This window comes from Hippocampus bargibanti, linkage group LG12 (genome assembly GCF_051943395.1).
Source record: "Hippocampus bargibanti isolate YZ-2025 linkage group LG12, ASM5194339v1, whole genome shotgun sequence".
Taxonomy (NCBI): Eukaryota; Metazoa; Chordata; class Actinopteri; order Syngnathiformes; family Syngnathidae; genus Hippocampus; species Hippocampus bargibanti.
This window is the reverse complement of record NC_142745.1, coordinates 9,553,181-9,576,563: the sequence shown is the minus strand read 5'-3', so window position 1 is coordinate 9,576,563 and position 23,383 is coordinate 9,553,181. Positions and strand designations below refer to the sequence as shown.

At 39.4% G+C, this 23,383-nt stretch overlaps 3 protein-coding genes across 3 annotated transcripts in view; 1 reads left to right on the top strand and 2 right to left on the bottom strand.

Moving 5' to 3' along the window:
* The first annotated feature begins 30 nt into the window (after nucleotides 1-30).
* ppil1 (peptidylprolyl isomerase (cyclophilin)-like 1) lies at nucleotides 31-1,150 on the top strand. Its single transcript, XM_089009497.1, has 4 exons — nucleotides 31-188; nucleotides 393-547; nucleotides 671-739; nucleotides 845-1,150. Exons 1-4 carry the CDS (start codon nucleotides 133-135, stop codon nucleotides 1,081-1,083), a joined length of 519 nt encoding a protein of 172 aa, XP_088865623.1. The 5' UTR covers nucleotides 31-132; the 3' UTR covers nucleotides 1,084-1,150.
* A 5,586-nt stretch (nucleotides 1,151-6,736) lies between these two features.
* LOC148890388 (sodium- and chloride-dependent GABA transporter 2-like) lies at nucleotides 6,737-21,538 on the bottom strand. Its single transcript, XM_089009498.1, has 14 exons — nucleotides 21,161-21,538; nucleotides 17,970-18,104; nucleotides 17,752-17,892; nucleotides 17,566-17,647; nucleotides 17,142-17,274; nucleotides 14,404-14,538; nucleotides 14,218-14,321; nucleotides 12,604-12,728; nucleotides 12,412-12,524; nucleotides 12,188-12,325; nucleotides 11,483-11,585; nucleotides 9,574-9,674; nucleotides 9,329-9,499; nucleotides 6,737-9,256 (listed from the first exon to the last, which is right to left on the bottom strand). The coding sequence occupies exons 1-14, from the start codon at nucleotides 21,333-21,335 to the stop codon at nucleotides 9,140-9,142; spliced, it is 1,773 nt and encodes a 590-aa protein (XP_088865624.1). The 5' UTR covers nucleotides 21,336-21,538; the 3' UTR covers nucleotides 6,737-9,139.
* A 527-nt stretch (nucleotides 21,539-22,065) lies between these two features.
* LOC148890387 (sodium- and chloride-dependent GABA transporter 2-like) overlaps nucleotides 22,066-23,383 on the bottom strand; it is a 34,102-nt gene continuing 32,784 nt past the window's right edge. Inside the window, exon 15 of the mRNA XM_089009495.1 lies at nucleotides 22,066-23,110. Within this exon, the coding sequence (XP_088865621.1) occupies nucleotides 22,961-23,110 (150 nt within the window). The 3' untranslated portion in view covers nucleotides 22,066-22,960. The remainder of the gene's footprint in view (nucleotides 23,111-23,383) is intronic.

The window sequence follows — 23,383 nt, the reverse complement described above, 5'->3', positions numbered from 1 at the left end:
GGCGACGGATGGCGGAAATGACGTACTATCGGAAGCGGAAATGAAAAGGGACGCCTTTGAATGAGTGTGCGGCCCTTGTTCAATCGAGTGTGGTGAAAAAAATATTATTTTTTTAATAGCTTGCATAATATAATGTCGGGTATACCTCCGGACACATGGCAACCTCCCACTGTTTCACTGGAGACGACGTATGTTTTTATGAGACATTTACGACCACGCGCTAGTTTGCAACATGCTGTGTTATGTTCTGTACTACTGCTTTCTATTTACTGTATTTACATTGTCTATATACCCTTTACGTTTCACGTGTTTATTTGTAAGCGTTTAGGTTTTTGAAGACTTGCATAAACATTAATGTAACTCATACATGCTAAAATTACATTGCACTGCAGGATGGGGACAATTATGTTGGAACTGTACTGGAGTCATGCACCCAAGACCTGCAAAAACTTTGCTGAGCTGGCTAGAAGAGGATACTACAATAACACAAAGTTCCATAGGATAATACAGAACTTTATGGTGCAAGGTGGAGACCCTACTGGCACGGGTTAGTTCATGTCTTGCAATGTAGCATCTCACAATTGACAAATCCTCAGGTTACGAAACGTCCTAACGATTTAAATATAGCTTATGATAACTTTCTTTATATTTGTTGTGACATATTTTTCAGGTCGTGGTGGTGCCTCCATATTTGGTAAACAGTTTGAAGATGAAATCCACAAAGATCTTAAATTTACTGGTAAGTAGCACTTCAGTAAGAAACTAAGTATGAATAAATTACTGTATGAATTCCACCGCTGTTGCAAAATATCAAAAGGTACAGAGCTTTATATATTTTTTTAAGGTGCTGGGATAATAGCTATGGCCAACGCAGGACCAGATTCGAATGGAAGTCAGTTTTTCCTCACCCTCAGACCCACTCAATGGCTGGATGGAAAACACAGCATTTTTGGAAGAGTGCACCAGGGGATGGGAGTGCTGAACCGGATTGGCCTGGTGGAAACTAAAGGGCAAGATCGACCTGTTGATGATGTAAAGATTATCTCAGCCTCCGTTTCCAACGAATTTTTCGTCAATGTATAATTTTTAAGACTTACCTGTTTTGAAATGATTTTTTTTAATTTGTAGAAATAAAATTGACAAATGTGAACATCTTTGAATGTATGTCGCTTTTAAACAGTTAATTTACAGACAAAATATATATCTATATATTTTTTCTTTTGACTTGCATCACAAATATCTACCTTTTGAACTATACACACCTGACATTTGGAACCTTTCCACCATTAGTAGCTACGAAGTAGTTTCAATTGTCAAGTTGCCACTAAAATTACAAATAAATAAATAAATACATAATCTGAACTACACGCACCTGACATTTGGAACATTTTCACCATTAATAGTGAGACAGTAGTTTCAATTGTTAAAAAAAAGTAATAATCACAAAATCCAATTGGCTCACACTTGAGGACATGCATCACTGTTGAGTGCAGTACCTTTCAGCCATTATGAGACGATAAGGTCCCGCGGTGGTCCCATGCTTCCTTCTGGTACATTATCAATGTCAACTTTGTGTGACTAGAGTGTGTTGGTACTGCCTGGACGAAGGAGGCAATTCTTAATACAAATGCAAACAAATGATTCTGGAACACAAGGGATTTTCGTGTAATGCACGTCACACTTTTTACATTCGCTGAAGAATGAAATAAAAATAAATACATGAGTAAAACACAGCCAAGACACTTGAGGCAGACTTGGAGAACAAATTAAGTACAAATGTATCAGAAATAAGAGAAAATATTCATCTCTATGCACCTTTTTTCCCTTCAAATTATTTTCTTGTTCAAATATTATGCTTCAATAAAGTCCTATATGTTAAGACATGTATGGATCTTGGTTAAAAAGGATACATTAATAACAAAACAAAAATCTCAAATAATTAACATTTTTCTGTGGTGGAATTCAAATTAGAAGTGCATGAAGGCAGCTATATTCGTCCATGCTTGTAGGGCAAAAAAAGTTACTCGTTAAGACGAAGACCAGGTTAGCACATCCCAAGACAGATACGAATAAAAAGCTTGAATGGCTTTTTAATGTAATACTAATACGTAATGTAATACGTTTAATTTATACGTGCCTTTAAAAAGATAGAAAACTAGCTGATAGATATCTAATAGTAAGCCAGACAGCTATTTAGCTAATAAATAGCGAGGTAGGTAGAGTCAACCCGTCAGATAGCCAGCCAGCTAGATAGCAAATAGATAGCTAGCTAGGTAGCCAGATGGCTAGCCAGATAGCCAGGCAGAGAAAGAGAGATAGATAAAAAGAAGTAAAGAGAGGGAAAGGGTAGTGGAAAACACATAAAAATATCAGTGGTGGGAAGTAACCATGTTCAAGTAGTGAGACAATTCAATGTGTTAAACAAACTAGTAGAAGAACTGTAACTTTGGAATACTACAGTTAGAGCTACAGTATGTGTTACAAGTAAGGCAAAATTGTGCTGTAGGATGATGAGTGCATGCAACTATCATACTCCAAGTCAATTTATAAAATGATGCTGGTTGAAGTGGGTAAAAAAACATTAGTAAGACAGTCATTCCACTTGTCCCTCCTTATCATTCTACTTGTGTGCTGAATTGTCTTACAAATGAAGGCAGAGTGTACGAAAATATGGGTATCAACGAGAATGAATGAATGCTCAACAGCTTTCTATTTGTCTGCAGCAACTTCCTGACTTGCACAACTGAGGTGCTATTTGTGTGACGGGTGTCACAACAGTGACTGTCTTCATCTCCACGATGCTGCCGTATTTATGAATACGAGACGCGTGGATGTGTCTTTTTATTTCTTTTATTTCTGCAACACTGCAACACAGTATGGCAGAAGGGATGGGTGAAGTCGCATGGGTTTCGTCTTGTGATTAACCTGAATCTCCTCGAGATTGTTCTGGAAACTATGGGCGGGACATAGTGCCACACTGTGCGCCGTTGCGTCACTTCCTTCATAATTTAATAATCTAAGCGCACAACTCCGTTACATACACCCCCCTTAAATTATGCAGAAGTGAGGCAACATACACACGGAAGACAACAGAAAGACCAACAGGCAAAATAGACAAGGTTATCGGGCAAGGATGTACAAAAATGCTGTCTAATTATGTCACTCATCTGACCAACTACGTCAGGTGACTGGAGTAAGGGATCTGTCGCCGGTGTGTCAGGGTCTGTGTGCTCGTCGGAGATGCACTGTACTGGGTCTGGGAAGGAACTCTGTCCCCACTAACATAAGTGGCCTCAGCTCGCACCTGCCCATTCCCCTCTGTACAAACTACATCACCCTGCATAGCACTACATAACTGTGACAGACTGGAGAAAGGTATCTGTTGCTGGTGTATCAGTTGTCTGTGCGCTCGTCGTAGATGCACTGCACTGGGTCTGGGAAGGAACTCTGTCCCCACTAACATAAGTGGCCTCAGCTTGAACCTGCCCATTCCCCTCTGTACAACCTACACCACTCTGGATTGCACTATACAACTGTTACACAGTTGGGAAGCCTCTACCTCTAGCAACACACTCATTCAAAGGTGTGCTACTGGTTAAATGTAAGGAGCTCATTCTTAGACTTAACACACGAAAACACGTACATGAAAAAAAAACACTAATTGCAAAACAGCAGGTCAGACAATTAACACACTACATGTATTTCCAAAACGGGGGTCGACACACCGTCCACCGAGTGATGGGACTGCACAGCGTCTTCATTGTGCAGCATCGCGGTCCCGGTCCGAAGTGGAGAGTCACTTGTGATCCGGGTCACGGCACCAATGTGACGGGTGTCACAACAGTGACTGTCTTCATCTCCACGATGCTGCCGTATTTATGAATACGAGACGCGTGGATGTGTCTTTTTATTTCTTTTATTTCTGCAACACTGCAACACAGTATGGCAGAAGGGATGGGTGAAGTCGCATGGGTTTCGTCTTGTGATTAACCTGAATCTCCTCGAGATTGTTCTGGAAACTATGGGCGGGACATAGTGCCACACTGTGCGCCGTTGCGTCACTTCCTTCATAATTTAATAATCTAAGCGCACAACTCCGTTACATTTGTACCAAAGTAAAGTCTGAGCAACCACTCTGCCTGCTCCCTGCTGCGTGGATTCTTTTCCGTAGCAACAGCTCCCAAGACCCAAGGCAGCCTTTCGAGTTTTTGGTCACCCCCAATTTGACAGACCACCCACAAATGTGACATCACAACAGTCCATTTCCCTGATAAAGAAAGGGTAGAGCTTTCACTACAAAAAAAAAAAAAAAAAAAAAAAAAAAAAAAACAAAGGAGAAAATGCCCATTTGGTAGAACACGTCTTTTATAGCAAAGTAGAAAATATGCATAGTCTTCAACTTAACTAGGTCGTCTGCTTTTTTCATAGTGTGCATGCTGTATGACTTGCATTCTCCAAAGGTGAAGGCAGCATGGAGAAGGTGCCGAAAGGGAAATGAAGTGGAAATGTCCAAACTGGCGCCTTGACACCCAGCAGTGCGCATGTGGTCAGATGAGAGATGGCCTTTAACTAACTACTAGATGGTCCAGGGAACTAAGCCAAGTGTTGCTGCACCCCCTGTGGGTCTAAAAGAGGGAGTAAACAGGAATGAGAGAGCTCCTGTTTTCAGCTCCAAAAATGGTGGAGGTGTTTTGAAAATGCACACAGGAAACGCATTTATACGGTGTGCAAAACAAAAACATAAATGCCTAGCAAAGGTTCAAACCGAAACAGGGATGGCGAAATTTAGAATAGCAACAAGCAAGTAAAGAAACATCTGTGGACAAACTGTGTTCTTTGATTATTCTGTCACTGAACGTTCGGCAAGCCCCCTCACTGCCCATTTTTAAAACCAGTCTCAAAACTCACTTGTACTCTTTGGCATTCGACTCAGCATTATTCCGATTTGATCTTGGTTTCATTCCCTGGTGTTTTCTACTATCTTTGTGACTGCTTTATTTCCTGTATATGATAGCTGTCCAGGTTAATCAATGAAAATGTTTCTTCAGCCGTCATCTGTACTTTTTTGAAGGTATCGGACGTTTCGCTTCTTATCGTCAGCAAACTTCGTTCGCTGACGACTACCTTCAAAAAAGTACAGATGACGGCTGAAGAAACCTTTTCATCGATGGATCACTTCTGTACGACTGAGAGCTTACACAGACCTGTCCAGGTTAAGCGCTTCGTTACAGTTTCAGCTGTTGTTAAAGCGCTATATAAATCAATATCCATTGTATTCTTCTTTTCCTTTCGGCTTTTCTGTTGTATAAGAAACCGGAAAAAAAATTCAGACAACTCCACCCTCACACATAACGAGGCCGACATTTGCAAATGTATTCTTACTTCTTACTTAGTGTATAACAGCATGCCATCTCTTCCCTTAATCCAACTGTCTGGTGTATTACCAACACTGACCTGTAAGAGACAACATGGTGCCACAGGGCATCCAGACAAATATACAAATACAAATATACAAAAAAAGAAGAGCTGCAGCGGCGGTGGTGTTGGTGGAAGAAGTAAAAGAAGCAAACTTTAGCTTCACATGTTAATTCTTGCGATTCCATGACTTCTCACACCACAGCCACGTCAACGTCAATGTCCCCCACCAAGTGAAAAGGACGCTTATTCCTGGATGCCACTTTTGTCCTGTCTGAAGTGAAATCAACACCTGGATGGGACTAAACTTCTAAACTTAAAAACAAATTAAAAGTTAAGATGTCCCAATGGCCTGTATATTTTTGTTTGGTACTTTGAAGGAACACAGATTATAAAATACATATTTTACATGTGATATTGATTGTTGCTGTGTAATAACTGGAATGACAGTGAATGCCTGCCATGCTAACGGATGTCAAGATGAAGTAAGGTAAAGTGTCAACTATTCTCAATTTTATTTGTTATCATGTTGTGTAACATTTCTCCGTACTCTCAGCTTTTATCAGTCAGCACATTTAGAGAAACTAGGAACATTATTAACAGTACATGGCTAATATTAACTGATTAAGGTTATACAGGAAAAACAAACAAAAAGTGGTATAAAATTTACAGTATTTCAAATCTAGCTTATCCACCCGATCTTGACTTCCAAAATAGCACACAAATGCCCATCACGCAATGTAGAACTACAATATTAACGCAAACACTAAACTTGTTTTATTTTATGTCTGTCAACAGCATGAGCCTCGGAACACGTGACAATCACAGTCCCTGGTTTGTCTAAAATCATTTTCGACCATACACGCAAACAAGGATTTGCGATTATAAATATTGAACCGGTTTAACATTTCCGGAATGAGTAAAAAAAAGATCCCTATTATCAAACCCCGCACAACAGGAGGTCATAATTGAGCATTTACTGGCCTTTGCTCCAAAGGACAGAAAATGGTCTGTTGAGATCAGGTTATTGGCATGTGTGTACTTCGCTTTTTTATTACCAAAAGGTGTGTCTGTTTCATTGGTATAGGTCATTTGCATCACACTGAGATGAAAAGATGAAAAGACCAAAACAACACCCCCCCCCCCCCAAAAAAAAAAAGTTACTGCTGCTCCTACTGATGGAATGGCTGACAGTAGACGCAACATTAACACTCATAAAAGTATTCAAACTGACGACACGATATTGATATTGTCTATATTAGATATAAATGTCAATATAACAAAACACTCTCTTCTAAAAAAATGAGGAGGGTGATAGAGATTTCTCAAAAGTTATTTTTATACTGGTCACATGGAATAAAACGAAGCCAAGCACCAATGCAGCATATAATTCATCCTTTGGTGCTGTTTAAACTAAAACCCAGCAAAGTACATTACATTCAATGCTTACACAATGTGCATGTAGTACGTAGTGAAACCTTTTTTTGTGCTATTTCAAAAGCCTATCTCCCCCCCACGATTATTAGTCCCTATCCAAATGTGCAATGTTAGTGGTGACTAATACTCAAAAAGTCATTTGAGCAATGCTTTGTTCCGGTCACAATGAGCACTGGTGACTGTTTAATGTGTTTGTAAAGACATATCGTTGGGGTGTTTTTTTTTCTAGCTGTGTATTAAATAATTGATTACTTTTAGTATTAAATGACAACAACTTTTAGTGATAACCTTAGTGACAAAATTTGTCAGTGCTATGCTGTATACAATAGTACCTCTACTTACACACGTCTGTGTAAGCTCTCAGTCGTACAGGAGTGGTCTATCGATGTAAAGGTTTCTTCAGAAAAGGTAAGGTATATTATTCAAACTTTGAAAACTTTTTCTGTGTACCGTCTTTCTTTATAAACATGCGGTTTATAGACAGGTGCGGTTTATGTATGTTCTTCCTTTGTTCCCCTGTTTTTCCTTTAAAAATGTACTTGGTGAGCCTTATAATCAGATGCGCTCTTTAGTCTGGAAATTACAGTAATTATAACGTGTATTTCTTACATTCTTTAATGTGATTTATTTTTTTAATAAATAATCTATATCGTAATTTTGGGGGTCTTGGAACGGATTACGGTTGTTAAATGAGAAATGTGTCTGCTCTCAACATTTTCTAGTAAAGCAATTTCTTCCAGGAGCAATTAATTTCGCAAGTAGAGGTACCACTGTTTACAGTATACAGGTAACATCCGACTTACGACCGAGTTCCGTTCCGACTAAACGGTCGCAAGTCGAAATACATTCAAAATGTTGAATAGAGACTCAGAGGCTAAATGACACGCAAACTCCCCCTCTTAAAATGTTAAAAAATATGGTCTGGAGGTCGTGATCGTAAGTATGGGTGGTCGTAAGTCGAACTGGTCGTAAGTCGGATGTTACCTGTATTGCATTGGCCTACACATTTCAAATCATTTGGAAATGTAGTCGTAAACACATGGCAATATCACAGCTACAGCTACTAAAGGCACTTTGTTTGATGATTCCAAAATGGACCCAAGGGTCAAAATAGTAGCCCGAGGAGCCTCGCCCACTGGGCATTCCTCAGATTACTACACTCCGGGCTTGGTTTTCTTTTGAATACGAACATGTTGTTCTCCTACTTGCATCAGTCGTCCGAAAGCATTTCTCGTTAAATACAAAACCTTTCATAAAGAATAAGATAGATGAAGTAGAAACCTCACTAGGACCACACTAACTGTCAGATAATTATAAAAAGAGGTTAAGAACTCATGTGACAGATTTAATCCTTTGGTCTTAGGTCTTGTCTGAACTTAATTCAAGTCAAGTACATTGATTATGTATGTGCACAATATGCGTATGAACTGTTATTATTTATTGTTTTTTTTTACAATTTCAGAAGCCTATCTTTCCCCCAATTTTGGTCCCTTCCCAAACCATCTAACTTGGTTAAATGGGGCTTTCACTTGTGGAGCACTTTTCCATCTAGAAGGCATTAAAAGTGCTTCACACTGACTCCTAATTCACCTGCTGATAATTTAGTAGCAACTGGTGGTTAATTGTCTTACACAAGGCCACTTTGACATCGTCACAAGGGATAGAACCCACAACCACTGGGTTGGGAGACGACCACTTTTCCACTTAGCAATGCTGCCTTGAACCTTTGATTGGCCTTCAAATTCTGACGTTCCACTCAATTATAGTTACATTTGGTGAGCCGCAACTATTTGCGATTATTATTATTATTGCGGGACGAATAAAGGTATTCTGATTCTGATGATGGGAAACGAGCCCTGCTGCGTATAATTGATGCCCATCCAAATGCCAGAAGATGATGGCAAAGCACTTATTCTCCATTAAACACGCTTATGGCATTATTAAATAAAGGTCCTCCACTAACTTCAATGTACTTAATTGACCTAATATACCAAAAGATACCAAAACAATGCAATAATTTGACATTTCAAATAACTTTGTAGCTTAGGTGAGTTTTTCGGCAACTAAAAGTGGGTTGTGTCACCCCATCCATCCCCCAAAGAATGTGTGAATGCCAAACTAATTTGTAAAAAAAGAAAAACCTTTCTAAACGTGGGTTTTCTGTCTACCCAATACTGCATATAATAGATACAAATAGGTAGCATAATTTTTAGTAAGCAGCTTGATCTAGTACATATACTGTACGGACAGTATATAGTATGTAGAATGTAATTCAGCCAATGCTATTTTACCGAATATTACTATTTTTGCCATCATCGTGAGCGTTCAGTGCAATGCGAAGTGTCGCCATTTCCTTGGCCATCATTGGGAGATCATCTGAACACTGGGTGCTTGACTTCAGACGCTAGAAGCACACATGTGACATTTCATGAAGGACCAAATATGTAAGGCGATAGCGGCTCACTGAAGTACAGACCTGCCAGAGATTCCCCTTTCCTTTGGCCACTGTGCGGATCATGACGATGGGGATCAGAAACAGGGAAGACAAAGCAAGGAACCAACCAAAGCAATAGGCCCACCAAGGATACACATAGGTGTTGTTGAACTTGAGCGGTGTGTATTTTAGCAACAAGAACACAAGTGTTCCCTGTCAAAGGAAAGAAAGGACACGCGAGACGTGAAAGCACACCTACTCAACGAAATGTGCTTTGCTGAACTTACGCTGCATATCATAGGCGTAATGTAGAGCCAGCAGTACTTAATCAGCGGCAGAGGTTTGTGTCCGATCATATCCTCAATGTTGTCGCTGAAGCGCTCAGCGCCTAAAAAGACAAAGCACTTCTTATGTACTGTCCCCAGATAATGATTACAACATATACAAGGATGGACTCCAGAACAAATATAGCTGTACAAAGTTGACATAGCGTAATGGATCTCCAGGTTATTTTTAATCAGACAGCATATTCGGCCTGATGAGCTTCGAATTTCCGTTGCCTCTACTTCCCTCAGATCCTCTGCCTCATTCAACCTCCCTGTGCCCTCTCTGCCCTGTCGCAACACGATGGGGTGCAGAGCTTTCAGCAGGTTTGCCCCCAAAAATCTGGAACTCACTTCCACCCAACACCAATAAGACTGATTCTCTTCTTCTTTCCTTTCGGCTTTTCCCTTCAAGGGGTCGCCACAGCGAATCAGTGTCCTCCATCTTCAGAGGTTTGATTCGCATGTTTGTTTTGGCCAAGCTTTTACATCAGATGCCGTTCCTGACACTACCCTTTGTATTTATCCAGGCTTGAGATTGGCACAAGAAGACACTGGCTTGTGTCCCCTTGTGGCTACAGAACAAGCAACTGTATGAACTTAATAACGATGAAGATGCTCAATAAAAGGCTCCCAAACACAAAATGGTCATCGGCACAGCAACATTCAAAAAAGAATATACTATACTATACTCACCATTTGATGACAATGCTCTGATCTTACCGTGAAATGAGCATCTCTTTCGCCTACATTACATCACAAACATGACTTCAAAGTCCTTTAATCTGCTGGTGTACGTCAATATTCCCACCATTTTGAATGTGTCAGAGGCGCCCAGTGTAGTTACATATTTCTCTATGATAAAAATCTCTTCCCACGTTCAAAACCCACCTATTCTAAATTCTGCACGCCATTTGGAGGACATCTTGTCTTTGATCATTTTAAATTTTATCTGTGGTTTGATTGCTTTGTTCTTGACTGTTTGAAATAAAATTATTATCATTATTTATCCGCTTGATGAGAAGAAAGGAGTGTCAGCGCAGTGCGCCGAGGCATATGTAGAACTGTCGTGGCTTGGAATTGAAGTGGATTTTTGTGGGACAGGAGATGTGAGACAATCTCTTTTCAATAATGGATGCTACAGCTTTGTGTTTGCTTTCAACATGTAGCTTGTAGCAGACGTGCACATTCCACCTTGACATCCCTGATCCACTGGTGAAAAGAACGCTTAGATCAACTATTTCATCGAGAACTGCTTCATACAACAAAGAGGGTGCACAAAGGGCTTAAGATTGAATATTTGTTATTTCTTTTTGTTGTTGTTTCGACTTCAAGATGGAACCGCGAGAGTGGCTGCCTTTACAGCAGGTCCTGTATTTTGTTTTTCTACTTCTTCCTTTCCTTTCCTTTCCTCACTTTGCTGCCATTAAATGTGAATTTCTCCACGAAGAGACTACTAAATCCAATCCATTAAATGATAAGTACCATATTTTCTGGTGTATAAGGCGCATCTCCAATGAATGGTGTATTTTCAAACTTTTTCCATGTATAAGGCGCATTACACTACAAGAATGAATGAAAAATGCTTTCCAAATATAATATCTAAATATATAAACATTTTCCAAATATAAGACACACCAATATTATAAGGCACTACAGTAGAGGCTGTCATGCACAACTTCTTCTATAGGGGAAAATGGAGTCGGGGGCTGCTGACAGTAGTTGCGAGACCTGTTGTGGCTCAATATTAATTCATATATCAGGTGCACCTGCGTATAAGGCGCAGGATCGTCTTTTTTAAGGCTTTTATACACTGAAAAATACGGTAGGTGTAAACCTAGACCCAGTGAAATTCAACTTAAAAGTGTCTCACCATAAATCCATCCAATAATCACTGACTGGAAGACAGCCAACAAAAGAAGAGCAGGACCACTGCAGACGTAGTGATCAAAAATCTGCAGAATGTATGAGCCGGCCTACAATGAAGACAAAAATTAGTTTATTCTAAACCCATCCAAAAAGGTTGAAAATTATATATCAGTCAATTTATTTATCTCCTTTAATCATAGGCCACGATACTGTGTTGTACAGTATGTCACTGGAAAGCCGTTTCGTGACGAAGGGGGAACGTGTCATGGTGCATTTGAGGAATGGCCAACACTGCTAAATGTGTCGGTTGAGCCCACTGAAATGTGCCAAAACTAATCATGTGGGTATTCACTCTTATCCAGCCCTGTCACATTTTTCTGTGGGACGGCATCACATTCCTAAAACAAAAACTGTCCTGTTGCACAGACTTTAATCGGGTGGTGGTAACTCTGGCATGTTGATACTCGGGCCACATACAAACTCAGCACAGCGATACCTATGTGCCAAGTGCCAATTTGGCACATACCTGACAGCATTTGAAGCTCAAAGCAAATCAAAATCCCAACAATAACATTTTGCTGCATGTGTACCAAAATACTGTTAGTAATTGGTTTGATTAAAAGGTCAAAATAATTGCTGGAAATACATCTTAGATCCTTGATGTCATCACAGTTTAACATAAATGAGTCTACTCAGAGTCAATTCATACCTGTGACACCAAAAAGTTGCCCATGAGATAGGAAGAAATACAGAAAAACAATAAAATAAGCTCTCTCCGGTATCCTTTTTGGATCTGGGAAGGGTACATATCTGCGATAGAGGTCATGATGCTTTCAAGTCCAGCAAACTGAGGCGAGATAAAAGAACCAAATGGTCAAAGATCTTATCTGAATATGTCCTATCTGAAGGAATGTCACAGAGGCTTCAACGGACCTGACCGTCGATTCCCAATAGGATGATCATGGTGAAGAAACACACAGACCACACTTGAGGCCATGGCAGGAGGCTCACTGCTTGTGGGTACACGATGAAGACGAGACCTGGACCTGCAGAGTCAACCCAGTGTGAGGTTCGAACACAGGCTGGCACTCTTGGACTTCACATGCATGCCAAGTGAGACCATACCTGACTCAGCTACTAAGGAGATGTCCACACCTTGTTTTTCGGACATGTAGCCCAGAACTGAGAAAATCGCAAAGCCACTAACAAAGCTGGTCCCACTATTCAGCAAGCAAAGAAAGAAGGAGTCTCTGGAAATCACACGCACAGACACACAAAATATAACACGTACACATACTGTATAAGATTGAGTAGCTATTTTATGGTCAGGAAACCCTTATCATGAAACAACGACAAATGTGACATTGTACGGATCAAGTTTAAAAACAAAGCGCTGGTCATAACAATGTTGCCTAACAGTATTGAAAATGATAACTAGAAAGAGGAATGTGACCTTTGCGAAGGGAAACAAAGGAGGAGTTTAAATACAACATCAGTCATCTTTTTAATATTTTTTTCAATTGTGGTTTGAGGTCAAATTAAGTAATAAGGGATCTCATTTAAAAAACAACATTTATTAAAAAGTGCTTGGATTTCATTTCATCTCAAAAACAAATATCGGTAACTCCAAGAAAAGAAATTACTTTAAATAAAATCAAAGAATTATCACATCATGCTGAAATAATTAAACTCATAAGAAGCTGGTGTGTGAGAACTTCAGTCCCTTTCACTAACCCTTCCCCTTCATTTAATAAACCCTTATAAGGGAAGTAAAATCAAAAATATTCATCACAATAAATATTTTATATTCTGACCCATTAGTTGAAATATAGTACTGTATTCTGATATGCGCTTGTAAAAAAAAATAATTGAGATGAAAAATCTTCCTGTTCTTATTCATCGGTGGCCATTTTGCCACTTGCTGTCATCTGAAAATGACATCACAGTTGCGAAGGGCTCAAGTAACAACCAATCACGGCTCACCTGTTTTCTGGCTTTAGTTACATGATGTTTTAATTTTTTTTAGGGCGGAGTTGAATCAAAATAAGACATTTGCAAACATCTATTTTGACATTGGAAGCTAGTGACCTAACCAATAACTAAAACGCATAATTTAACAAACTCAGGGTGGGGCATGATGGTTTTGTTATGTACTTTGATGCAAAATAAACATTTCTAATTTCGTCAAAATGGTGCCTTTCAAGTTTGATGTTTCAAAATTGTCAAATGGTGTCATATTAACTCATTCACTGCCATTCACAAATTTATTCGGGACTTAAAAATATGACATAGGGCGCCATCCACGAATTTGTTTGGGTTTTGTTTTTTCAGGCTTGGGTGCCGATAAAGCGCTGGCGGTGGCCTCTGGCAAAGTTTTTTTTCTTTTCCACAAGAGGGCAGCAATTCCCCTTTTTCCATGTTAGTGCTTTGTTCCAGCTGCAGCTGTTGTTAAAGCGCTATATAAGCCAATACATATGTATTGCATTGTATTTTGGACAGTCACCCTCATTTCAAGCTCATATAACTCCAGACCCATATAATTTAGGAATTACAGTCCCTTTTTTCCTGATGAAAGAAGAGAGTCGAAGGTTTCTAACGCTGCATTGAATGTTTATGTAGTCCTAAAACTCAATATTCTGTGATTCCTGGAATTCAAGTGAGAATGACAAAAACCCTGGCACTGGAGTGGACACATTTTTGCACGTCTGGCAGTGAATGAATTAAATATAAAATGCTCACCTGTAACAATTATTGTTGTACTTGTTGTAGCTCCCAAGTGTGGTTAGACATCCCAAGCATATGGCATAGGAATAGAATATCTGTGTTCCAGCATCCATCCAAACCTATCGCGTGCACAACAGCAGCGTTTAAAAACAAAATAAGCACTGCTTCTATTTTGTCAGTGTAAATAAATGCATTTAATACCTGCGGATCAGCGAGCCGTGCGGGATTGGGGTACAAGTAGTACTTGATGCCATGAAGGGCACCGGGAAGGCTCATTCCTCTGACAAACAACACCGCTAACATGACAAAGGGGAAGGTCGCTGTGAAGTAGGTAGCCTTAATAGATGAATGAAGAGTATATGATTATTTAAACAAACAAAAACAACAACTGGTATAAGTTGATTTTCAACAACAAGCTTTTTTTCAACTTCCCATACACGATCGAGGACTAAGAGGGTCGTGACAGAGCCTATTTTCAGATCACGTCTGCCAGTGTTTAGCATCTATCTATCCGCTGCTGTTGATATAGCTCAGGCCAGACAGTGAATGAGCAGCTCCAGTGTCTGCCATTCCTGTTTTGACAAGAGTGCAGACGAACAAACTGTCCCCAAAGTACACAAATACTTTATCTAGAACAGACCCAATCCAACAATCCCTTTAGCACACAAAATGTAGCTTTCTGGAAGTGAGGCATGGCCAATTAGACACACTGTACCTAGCTGAGCTCATCTGGGACTGACCTGCCGTCCAAGTTACGTGGGATCAGAGCCTGCCACAGAGGGCAACTCTGGCCCGATAAAATATGTATAAAGATGAGGGGAAAAAAATGTCCAAATCAGATAGGTCGTTGTGAGGGGGATGACAACAAAGATGTACCTATGAAAAACATACCTACCTGTATACAAGTTTTCTTATTGTACATTTTCTATTTTTACAAAACAATATCCACTCTGCCAAAAAGCACAAAATTATGTCCTTAAGCACCTCTAGTATACTAATGGTCTCTGTTAGGATACCCTTATGATGTGAAAAGTGAAGACTCTACACGTTATTGTTTTCGAAAGCCCAATAATAAAAGATGGGCGGATGAAAGACGTCATGCGGGGATGACCCTTGAACATCTCACTGCTTACAATGAAAAGCAGATGAAATAATGTGGATATAAGCTGCCAGCAGAAATCATGCAACGGGAACAAAGAAATGTCATATAATCTGTTGATGTAACATTTGCCGAATTAATACACACTTCATTTTTGTGTTAAAGCAATTGGAGAGTACTTAGGCCTGCAGAGAAAAGCAGCCAGAGTGATGCCGTCATGTGAAGCAGAAGGGGGGGAATGCAAAGTTGCCGGGGTCTTGCTGCATGGGGACTATAACCTCTACACAACCTGTGGCCAGCAACCTCTTACAATCATATCGTCAAATTACGTACTAGGATTTTTGTTTATTTCTTTAAAAAAATGTGGAAAATATATCATAGGTGTCAAACTCACGCGGATTCTTCAAATTACCGGTATGTGAGTTGTTTTAGTAAATAGAAGTGATTTTATTTCAATAGAAAATGCTGTCTTTCCTTGACTTTTAAGTAATATTGAAACAATGCTAACACAATACGTCTGTGTAAGCTCTCAATTGTACAGGAGTGGTCCATCGATGAAAAGGTTTCTTCAGCTGGTAGTTCTGGCCCTATATATATATATATATATATATATATATCCCTCTATATATATCCCTATATATGTCCAGGAGTGGCGGTGCCAGACCTCTGCTATGATAGGTCCCTGCCCTAAGGTTGGGGGGGAGCAGATGACTATTTCCTGAGGCTACACTGATTACTTTTATTGTCCTGACTGATTATGGTCTACGACTGACCTGATTGCCACATTTGCTCTGGTATGCTTTATGTAACAAATAGGGTACAGAAAGTGCTTGAGAATGAATGTCTCTCTGTGTCTTTGTGTTGTCATGTTATTTGTTATTTAGTTTTTTTTTTGTTCTTTTGACTTCAAGACGGCGCCGCGAGAGTGGCTGCCTTTCCAGCAGCTCCTGTGTTTTGCTTTTCTACTTTCATTTCTTTCATAACTTTGCTGCTGTGAAATGTAAATTTCTCCACTGCGAGACTAATAAAGGCAAATCAAAATCCAAATCCAATCACCTCATCAGCATAACCAAGCCTATGTGGTAACGATCTCAGAAGTGTGTTGTAAGCCTGATTCAAATTAAACCTCACACAAACATGGCAGTTTAGTGAAGGGTTTTTCTGTTTTATAAAAATAGCGTCTTTTACTCCCCTTTCAAACCACCTATCTTCTTTCGCTAAGATTTTAACTTTGTTGACATCAAATGAGTGGTTGCTAGCTGTTAGGTGCATATGTACTGCAGATTGAGGCCCACTAGTATTATCCCTGCAATGTTGATAACATCTTTTTTTGAGAATTTGTTTAGTCTCCCCAATGTATTGCTCTTTACAATCTTCATTTTTACAATGTATTGAATTAACTACATTACTTTGTTTTTCATTTGATAGGCTGCCAAATTTGAATTTAGAGTTATTTAATATAATATATTTTAGCACATTTTTTTCAATTTCCTTGAGAATGGAAAATTGTTTATGTCTTGAGTTACAGCATTGCAATATCACTGAAAAATATAAAATTTAAAAACACTGGTGCTAATGAAAACCCAGTGATTGATTTGCAGATGCCAATAGTTTACAGGTTGGTCCTGAGAGAACAGTGAAGGCTTCGTACATCAGCATGTGCTGTATTACAATAGTTTGAACCTGGAAAATCTTCATTCACGTTTCAACAGATATTTCCAATGAGGCGATTCTGTTTTGAATTTAGCCAGCCTGACTTGGAATTCATTTGTGGTCAACTTTGGAGGTTGCGAACGCACCAAAGATCTTCAATCTTTGTAGCATTTTGTCTTTTTTTTACCTTGCCAGTGGATCGCACTCCCTTCCAGACGCAAAAGTAGCAGATGACCCAAGCAAGAAGAAGGCACAAAGAAAGCTCCCATTGGACCTTTCCTAGGAACTCAATGCCAGGAGATATGTTTAGCACTCGCCGTCTGTAAGGACCAATGAAATCTTCAGTAGGAAGAGAATAATAAAACTATTTCATTTCATACTCAATAAAACTGTTGCTAAAGTGGCTAACCACACTCATCTCTATGGGGCCACACCTTGATTCCTTCTCCACTGTTTCTGTTTAATGTCTCTTGATTGGCCCCGTCATATTTCACAATATCAGTTGGAATTTGTGGCATGAAAGCATCCGTAACTTTTTTTCAAATCTGGCTCTCGCGCACTGTTAGATTATACTGACAATGCAAGAATAACAAAAATGTTTCAAAACTCACCGCCAAAACTCTACTACAGATGAGGATATGTTCATATTGGAAGTCCAATTGGCACTATAGTTGCTCAATACGACGCAAGAGTCTGAAATATTTACACAGTGTTAAAACAAAGACTATACATTCTTTGTCAACGCAATGAAACAATGCCATCATTAGAAACCCGCTTCACAGATACTATTTTAGTACCTGTGTTCCATGTATTATCACATGTTGCCCATGGCATCTCTCTGGAAAAAGAAGAGAACAAGTAGAGAAACGCCCAGGCTAAAATGACCATGTAGCTGATGCATCCATAGAAAAGGATGAGTTGGCCGGCGTATCCAATCCCTGAAAATGATAATCCCCATTAAAAACATTTCTTTGTATTTCTTTTCAATATTCCTTGGAGAAGAAAACGTTATTGCCTTCAAAAAAGGGGCAGATCTTCCTCCAGCACATGATTCCCCCTTGACTGGTGTACTGGCCTAGAGCCGTCTCCAGGACAAATAGAGGGATACCGCAGGTCCCAAGGAACAGGATATATGGAATGAAGAATGCTCCTGCAAGACAAGATACAAAAGATCAGGAAGCCAAACCAGGGAATATATATTTCATGGCAGAAGCGGCCTTATTTCAAAAATTATGACAAAATTACTGGGTTCACTCAGTAAGTATGTATTTGGATGTGGGTATGAATTGTTCGTGTCTATATGTCCCCTAAGACTGACTGGCACCTAGTTTAGGTCGAGGCTCCCTTCCGCCCGAAGTCAGCTGGGCAAGGCTCAATGTATGAGGGGGTCTGAAATGAATGCCGTTGAATGCATTATGAAACAAATGTAACGGTGAATTGTACGACGTTTTACTTTGTTTATGGTCAATCAAAGTATGTCTACATGGAAACCAATCAGGATCACAAGAATCATGCTGGCCAATTATGCAGCTGTGACATAATAATAATAATAATCAGAATAATAATAATCATCATCATTATAATGTAGCTATTTGTATATAATTGGCATTGGAGACGAGGTGATTTTCTGACAATCCTCATCATGAAATCATTTCGTTACAATAAAATGTTCTCGCTGCCACTACAAGTCTGAATATGACACTGATTAATCTTGCCTTTGTGGAACATCCATTAAGCGATAACATCCACCGTCTTTTCATCTGAGGCGGCGGCCAATTCGTCACTTGCTACTGACTGAAAATGACATAAAAACTGCTTAGTGCTCAGGTAACAACTCGGAATGTAATATCATAATGTTATGTCATACCATATTTTTCGGTGTACCCAAAAGCCTTGATTTTCTTCAAAAGATGACCCTGCGCCTTATATGCGAAGTAATATTGAGCCATGACAGGCCTCGCAAATACTGTCAGCAGCCACAGACTCCATTTTACCATGGAGAAGAAGTCGTGCGTAACCACAGCCTCTACTCTAACGCCTTATAATGTGGTGTTGCCTTATATTTATATATTATATTATATATTATATTATATATAACTTTTATATACTTATATATTGTATTTGGAAAACTTTTTTTTCATACATTGAGGGTGCTCTTATACTCCCGTGTGTCTTATATATGGGAAAAGTTTGAAAATATACCATTCCTTGGGTGTGCGCTTATACTCCTGTGCACCTTATACACCAGAAAATACGGTAATTGCCATGATATCATGATATCAATGTAAATTTCTCCACTGTGAGACTAATAAAGGCAAATCTAATCCAATCCCCCCCATTTAAGTTTTGATATTAAAATCATGGCATTTCGGTCCAAAAACACGTTGACTGCCCAAGCCTTCTTTGTCACTTCAATTATGTACAAAATCACAATGTACTTTTTTTTCAACATTGTTAAAAAAGATGCACGTGAAAAAGATACCTTTTTACCTCTATTGTACCATGTAAGTTTTTTTAATTTTTGTCAACCTCCCTGCAACATACTAATCATTATTGTATCGTGACACTGGGATATTGTGGCAAAGCTAGGAATGACCCATCACGGGCTCACATGTTTTTTGAATCCCACCATGTGACTTTTCAGAAGTCATTAGCTCAACCTGTAGCAAATGTGGTGTCATTTTGGTTTTTACTGTCACTCGCTATAAATCCGAAAGGGTCATGTGACGACGACCCACATCTTTACTGCATGGGTTCGGCCATGTAGCCTTCATAAGTTGTACCTTAATAATAATACATTTCATTTATCAGCGCCTTTCAAAACTCTCAAGGACACTTTACAGTAAAATGATTTTTTTCTGCATGTGAGCAACGGCAGCCACACGAGCCAGTGTTCACTCAACCCGGAAGTAACTCAAATGGATAGAAAGATAGCTAGCTAGCTAATGGATATAATAATAATAATAAATGGTAATAATAATACAGTAATACGTTTCATTTATAAGCGCCTTTCAAAACTCTCAAGGACACTTTACAGTCACAGGATATTTTTTCTGCGGGTGAGCAGCGGCAGCCACACGCGCCACTTAAGGGACTGTGATGTCATTTTCAAGTGAAAATGGCAGGTAATCTGAGATTGATTAAAAACAGCAACATTGTTCATTTTAATTCACATTTCATAAATATTAATCAAATTACCGTGTTTGGACTGGTGGGCCACCATAAACGTATTCTTGTTCATTAAATATTTGACTTTGCCCCCCTTTATTTTCAACATTTTAATTAATCAGAAATTGGTCAGATCAACGTGCAACAGTTTTACTCCACTTCCGTTGTTTGGTAATTTTCATGCAGTGTTCGTGCAAGGTTCTTTTATACTGAACCTTCCATAACCGTTACCAAACAACTGACTTGTCAACATATTTGTCTCACCTGCTGATTCAAATGTTTTACAAGATAATTGTGGGTGAGGCAGGATGACATAAACCATATTTAAGCTTTATTTCTTTGATTCGTGGATAACACACCATGCTTATATCTGTGAGTGTATTAAAACAAATATTTAAAAGAAAAAAAATAAACATAAGAAACATCAGCGTTTGTGCTCGACCCAGTCAAAGCACGATGCTTTTTAGCTCCTCAACTCTTGGACACAAACTAGGAATATAAAATAATGTACGAAAAGCAGCTCAATTTCCGTTTGATGGGAAAGGGGTTTTGTACGTGAAAACACAACAAACTTGTTACGTTTAATAGAACATCAAATATCTTTTGGGAAGATGTAAAAAAAAAAAAGTTTTCGGCCAAGAATGTGATTTTGACACGTGCAGCACATTATTTTCTTAGTCTTTGAGAAGCTGTCAAATCCATTTGCATCAAAAGCAGAGGGCACGCAGGGAAGATTAGTATTGCAGGGGATGGCTTTCAGGGACTTTGGCAGAGACTTTAGTTGACTTTTACCCATACCTTAGTCCAGTGACAAAAAAGCGATTTATTCGTGAGCGTGCTAAACTTCACCCTTTGAGGAACAACTCATGCCACGTACATAACAAGCAAATAAAGTCAAGTTAAAAAATAAACAAGATTTAAAATGTGTTTCGATGCAGTGAGAAAAAAAAACGAACAGCTTTCTTGAGGTGTTTTCAACTGAAACGGTAGATAGTACTCCAATTTATAACAAAAAACAAAACAAACATTGACTCTTACCACCGCCGTTCTTGTAGCATAAATAAGGAAACCTCCAAACATTTCCAAGTCCAATAATTGCACCAGCCACTGACAGGATGAACTCGCTTTTGGTGGCCCACTTGCCACGGTCCTTGTGTCTTTGTGGAGACGTCTTCGAAGAGACGAAGCAAATCTTTCCAAGCGAGTCAGCCATGCCGCTTTTAGAGTGTAGGGTGGGGGGAATACAATTGACACTTAGTCCGAAATTGGGACTGGATGGGGAACTGTCCCAGAACGGAGCTATGTCAGAGATTTTTTTCCGCAAGGTTTGGCCGCAAGGGGGAACTCTTTAAAGGTGCCACCCCTCACTAATACCCCAACCCCCTCCTCCACCCTACATCACTAAAAAAAGTCATGACCAATCATGTGTTTGATTTTTGTTAAAGGGTTATCACGGACGAAAAAAACAAGAATGTAAGAGGAAACTACGGTAATTGGATGAACATCAGTTTTTGTTAATTTTAGGACTGATTTTTTTTTTCGGGAAAAAACGCTTTCTCCCTTTCTCTGACGTAAAACATGAAGCTTGTCCTCGTGCTTTTAAAAATCCCGGTTTGTTCATGTTGACCCGATTCTTATTGCGTACAAGGTCATTCAATATTTTGTTTGCAATGCTTTTATATTAATAAGGTAATGGTGATCGGCAAGCTCGCCAGAAAAACGATTGAGGCTCAATAATAAATAAATAAATAAATAAATAAATAAATAAATCCATGCATTCATACATGCAGATATGCGTACATGCATGCATGTGTGCGTGCGTGCGTGCCTACGTGCGTGCGTGTGTACGTGCGTAAAATAAATTGTGTACTCACATTTAATGATGATGCACGACCAGGTTCATGATTAGTGCGAAGAACATTCAGAGCGAAGTTGATGGAAGGTGAATCTCATCGCAGTATGACAGCATGTATAGTTTTCTTTTATTATTGAGCAACAAGGACAAAGTGTATACTGCTTTGATACATTCCCACAAGTTTTGTTTTACGGGCTTCATACATTGCTTAACACAGCGAAGCCACTTTTTTCCAAAGTCAGTTTCGAGAGAGATTTTATTCAACTTTCATCGTCACTTTTTGTCCTTTTGTTCTGCCTTAGGAGCGACCACTGTCTCAACCTGAAAAAGGATGTGTGTGAGCATGTGAGGGTGCACGTGTTGTGAAGTAAAAACATGTCAAAGCTCACAGTACTTGCCGATAATTCATCAGTTCAACCATAAACAAAAAAAATGTGAACAAAGAATGTGAACAAAGAAGATTGATGTTCTCATCTGCTTCTTGGCATGATGACAAATGAAAATGGATTTTGATACACTTTAGCTCACAGGTGTCAAATTCAAGGCCCTGGGGCAAAATCTGGCCCGCCACACCATTTTATTCAGCCCGCCAAAGCAAATCTAACTTGTGAAATTTCATGATGCTAGCTAAAGACCCAACTAAAATTTCAAATTGTCCCATGTAAACCACAATAACAGTCATTATTTTTTACTTCAAATTTGAAAACTAGTTATTCATTATTCACTGTATATGTAATATGTGGAGGGGAATGAAACATTCTAATGGCTTCCCCAAATTCATAATGGCCCCCGAGAGGAAACCATAACATAATGTGACTCGCGGCAAAAAATGACTTTGACACCCCTGCTTTAGCTAAACATCTCTAAACGCAATAACCACTAAGTCGTAAAAGGAGACATAATCAGAGACGTCTCATCTTGTGGCACCAAAATTTGAAACCACACACCACGCTTCCAAAACTATGGTGAAAATGTTCATGGTCTCATACTTGCACCTCCATTTCAACTCCACCGTTTCCCTTGAAATCATTGGCCACGGGAATAAGAGATTTGCTGGGGTTCAGTGGATATTGCTCAGGTTGCCTCGCAGAGTTGTGTGGCGTGCTTTCCGGGCGACAAAGCTGTTTGAGATTCTGTAAAGACACATTGCCAAGGAACAGTCATAAAAATGTCAAGAACTACACACATTCAGATTCCATCCATTTTCCAGACCGTTTTATCCTCATTAGGGTCGCTGTCCCAGGCGGGGGACACCCTGAATTGGTTGCCAGCCAATCGCAGGGCACACAGAGACAAACAACCATCTGCGCTTACACTCAGCCCCCCCCCTCTCCCCCCCCTCTCTCTCTGTTGGAGTCTAATTCCTGTTTCTCTTCTGGTTCGGAGTTCGACAGAGTTTTATGATT